Source organism: Trypanosoma theileri (assembly GCF_002087225.1).
Source record: "Trypanosoma theileri isolate Edinburgh chromosome Unknown TM35_Tth_20_V1, whole genome shotgun sequence".
In the NCBI taxonomy this organism is placed as follows: Eukaryota; Euglenozoa; class Kinetoplastea; order Trypanosomatida; family Trypanosomatidae; genus Trypanosoma; species Trypanosoma theileri.
This window is the reverse complement of record NW_021639862.1, coordinates 127,206-131,192: the sequence shown is the minus strand read 5'-3', so window position 1 is coordinate 131,192 and position 3,987 is coordinate 127,206. Positions and strand designations below refer to the sequence as shown.

The following is a 3,987-nucleotide window of genomic DNA, read 5'->3' as shown; positions in this document are numbered from 1 at the left end:
TTATTATTATTATTATTATTATTATTATTTGCTTCTATTTCTTTTTCTTTTTTTTTATATTTTGCTCGTGTTTACCCTTGTACTACTTGTACCTATTCTTCTATCTTCCCCTCTCCATTCCCCTTCCCCTTCCCCTCCAATTTTTTGTAAATCAAAACAAAAAAAGAAAGAAAGAGTGGTGTATGTTGTCCAAATATGTACGTTTTTCTTTTGTTTTTCTTTTCCTGAGTGGGTTCTTACATTAAAGTATATATATATATATATATATATATATATATGCGTGTGTATGTACAATATCTTGTACGTAAGTCTATAGAGGGCAAGGTTCCTTATATATCTGTTATGAGTGTTTTATTTTTTATTTTTTCTTTTGCTTTTTTTTTCCATTTCATTTCCTTTTTTTTTTTTTTATACTTTCCTTTATGAGATGTAGTGTGAAATTTAGTATATCGCTTTCATTATTATCATTATTATTATTTTTTTCTTTTCATTCCGTTTCTGTGAGGGTTAAGATACATACATCGAAACCGCTCCTCTTTTCACTCTTCCTTAATCTTTTTTACGTCTCAAAGCGTGAAAAGAGAAATATATATATATATATATAGGTATATACATATATATATTTATGTGTATCTATATTTATATACAACAAAGATTTATTTGATTAGACCTCCAATCACAACAATAAATAATAGATGGGAGTTCCAAAGTTCGCAGCGTGGCTGCGGAAGAAGTACCCGTCGATGGTTCTCAGCCAATGCCCAGCCACCACCCACGGTCTATACATTGACCTCAACGGCCTCATTCATCCCTGTTGCCACAGTGAAGTGGATCCATCTGTGGCCAAATTAAGTGAAGAAGTGAAACTGCAGCGTATTTGTCGAGAAGTGGAAGTTCTTGTTGCGACTGTGCGGCCACGTGAAGTGTTGTACATCGCCACTGACGGTGTGGCCCCACGAGCAAAGATGAATCAACAACGGGCAAGAAGATATATGAGTCGAAGTACAACATTAACAACTACCACTACCGATATCTATACAAGTAATAGCTCTAATAATAATAATAATAATAATAATAATAATAATAATAATAATAATAATAATAATAATAATAATAATAATACTATGGGTGGAAATGGTGGGGCATTAATAGTAGAAGAGAGTTTGAAGGAGTTTACACCACATGAACTCGCGCAGGTGGAGGAAGATCTCGAAGATGTACGTCGATCATTAATGCAGGATACACTCTACGGTCGGGTCTTGTGCAGAGATGATGATAATAATGGTAATGATAATGATAATGATCAAAGAAAGGAAGAAAAGATACCCAATATGGATTCCAAGATTAGTAATCATCACGAGAAGGAAAGTAATCCTATCTCTTCTGGTATAAACCCTATAGAGGAGGAAAAGGAAGAGGAGGTGGAGGATGATATTTTTCTTGCGCTTGATGATGATATTATCGATGTTACTAGTGATAAAAAGATAGAGTTTGATAGTAACTGCATTAGTCCAGGAACTGCATTTATGTCTAACGTTGCGGATGCCATTCTTAAAATGGTGGAAGATCGAATTGCGAGTGGACATCCCATGTGGACATCTTTACGAGTAGTGATCTCTTCTGATAGTATACCAGGTGAGGGAGAACACAAAATTATTGATTTCATACGTACACAAGCATCTTATCCTGGTTTTATTGGAAGAGGCGCACATGTGATTGTTGGACTGGATGCAGATTTAGTATTTCTTACCCTTTCACTACATATACCGGATATATATATTCTCCGAGATGATAATAGGAATCCTTACAATATGAAAAAAACGAAAGGAGTAAAAGATCAAAAAGAAGCAAAGAAAGAAGAAGAAAAACATGAAGATATTTTAAATAATAATGATGAAATAGAAGAGAATAAAAAAGAGGAAGATAGTAATGAAAATGATAATATCATTGATAGTAATCTGAATGAGAATGGGAAGGATAATAATGATAATAATAGTAATAACAGTGTCTCTGAGATTATGGCTAATACGACGTATGAATACTTTGATATTGATGAGGTTGGTTCACATTTAATGTCTGAGTTGAATGGATTATGTCAACTGAAAGGATTTAAACCCGCTAATGAAGATGCATTTCCTCTAGATTCATTGACCTCATCCAATAATTATTATTTATTCCGACATGCAGGTGATGCGAATGGGGCAGTAAGAACTTCCACTCCATCAAAGAATAATAAGAATAATAATAATAATAATAATAATAAGAATAATAAGGAAAAAGAGAAAAAGTCTTGGAATCATTTTATGCCTTGTGAGTCTTCTGCAAATAGTAAAATCATTGATGATTTTATTCTCTTAGCAATGTTATTAGGGAATGATTTCCTTCCACGACTTCCTAGTGCATTTTGTGGTGAAAGTGCATTGGATAACTTATTAGAATTATATGTTACGGATGTCCTTCCATATGGATTTCTCACACTTGGAAATCATGAGATTAATCTTTTACAACTCCAACGTTTATTTGAATCTTATGCAAAAATTGAAGCTGTAAAATTTCGTCGATTTGCATTAAATAAAAACACCATGACAGTAGAAGAAGCGGCAGAACCTCTTTATTCACACGTAGATGAAAACTGGCGAAATATATATCTTTCATCTACTGGTCTTATGAATCATGTAGATGAGGCCTGTACAAAGTATATAGAAGGATTACGATTTATTTGGCGTTATTATAGTGGGAATTCCGCTTCTTGTAGTTGGTCATGGTATTATCCATTTCATTATGGACCTTTTGCCCTTGATTTGGCTTCATTTTTAAAAAGAAGTAATATTGAAAAATTACCACCACCTCCATTAGAAACAACTCCACCGAATATGTTTGTACAATTACTTTGTATTCTTCCCCCTACTAGTTATGCATTATTACCATCTGTGTTGGGGGATTTAATGTTAAACCCACCAGAGGAGTTAAAAGATACATTTCCTACAAAATGGCAAGTGGATTATACAGCGGCTTATGAAAAGGAACATCTTGCGGCAATACTCATTCCATTTGCAAATGCCACTCGACTAGAGGAATTAACAAAAGCAGCAGAAACACAATTAACAGAAGAAGAGAAAAGAAGAGGTAAACCAAAGTATGAACATCTTGTGTTAAGTTCACCAACGGCAGAGTTGTTTAAACTTCAAGGTGATATCCATGAAATATCGGCAAGTGAGGCTGTTCAATTAAATCTACAACGAGAAGGTGTAATGTATATGCAATTACGTGATAGTCCTCCTATACATGCGAGACCCAAAACGTATTCATATACGGCGGCTATTCCTTGGGTTACATGCGATACAGAAGGACGAACAAATAAAAGAGAACGACATCGTAAATCGCGTCGTGAAAAACGTGAAATAGGAATGAGAAGAAAAGAAGAAAAAGAAGAAGGAGAAACAGGAAGAAATATAGAAAATAAATCCAATCGTAGTCAAGAAAATGTGATAATAACAGAAATTAATAAAGGACCATCATTTGGAACCTATCTTATGGGATTTGCAATAGTTTCATTACTAACTACTATGCTGTTAATTCCCTGGAAGGTTTTTATATTCTGGCAAGTTTTAACGGTTTATTTAGGTTCTATTTTTTTCACTCTCTTACTTGGAATCGCTGTTCAGAATCCTGTGATTGGAAGTAATTTGCGTCGTAATAACATTCGAATGACTTATGTAGATTGGCTTTGTGCAGATTGTCTCTCACTTAACTTTACTAAAAGAGATAAGTGTTTTGTATGTCGTGCCCCATTTGATGAACACCGCTGTTTGGCTGTTTTTAGCAGTACACAGACTGCCACTCCTCCACTGTATGATCCAGACCACTCCTCATACATAAAGACTGTGGGTATTGAGATGCCTAAGCGGAAAGAAAAATAAAATAAGTGTAGGTATTTGCATTCTTGTGTGGCTTATTACTATTATTATTATTATTATTATTATTATT

General features: G+C 34.1%; 1 protein-coding gene across 1 annotated transcript; it reads left to right on the top strand.

Moving 5' to 3' along the window:
- Positions 1–695: 695 nt before the first annotated feature.
- TM35_000201460 (putative 5-3 exonuclease XRNB, putative,exoribonuclease 2) lies at positions 696–3,920 on the top strand (the record flags this gene model as incomplete). The annotated part of the gene is made up of 1 exon (XM_029026831.1): positions 696–3,920. The coding sequence occupies one exon, from the start codon at positions 696–698 to the stop codon at positions 3,918–3,920; it is 3,225 nt and encodes a 1,074-aa protein (XP_028881803.1).
- Positions 3,921–3,987: the final 67 nt, after the last annotated feature.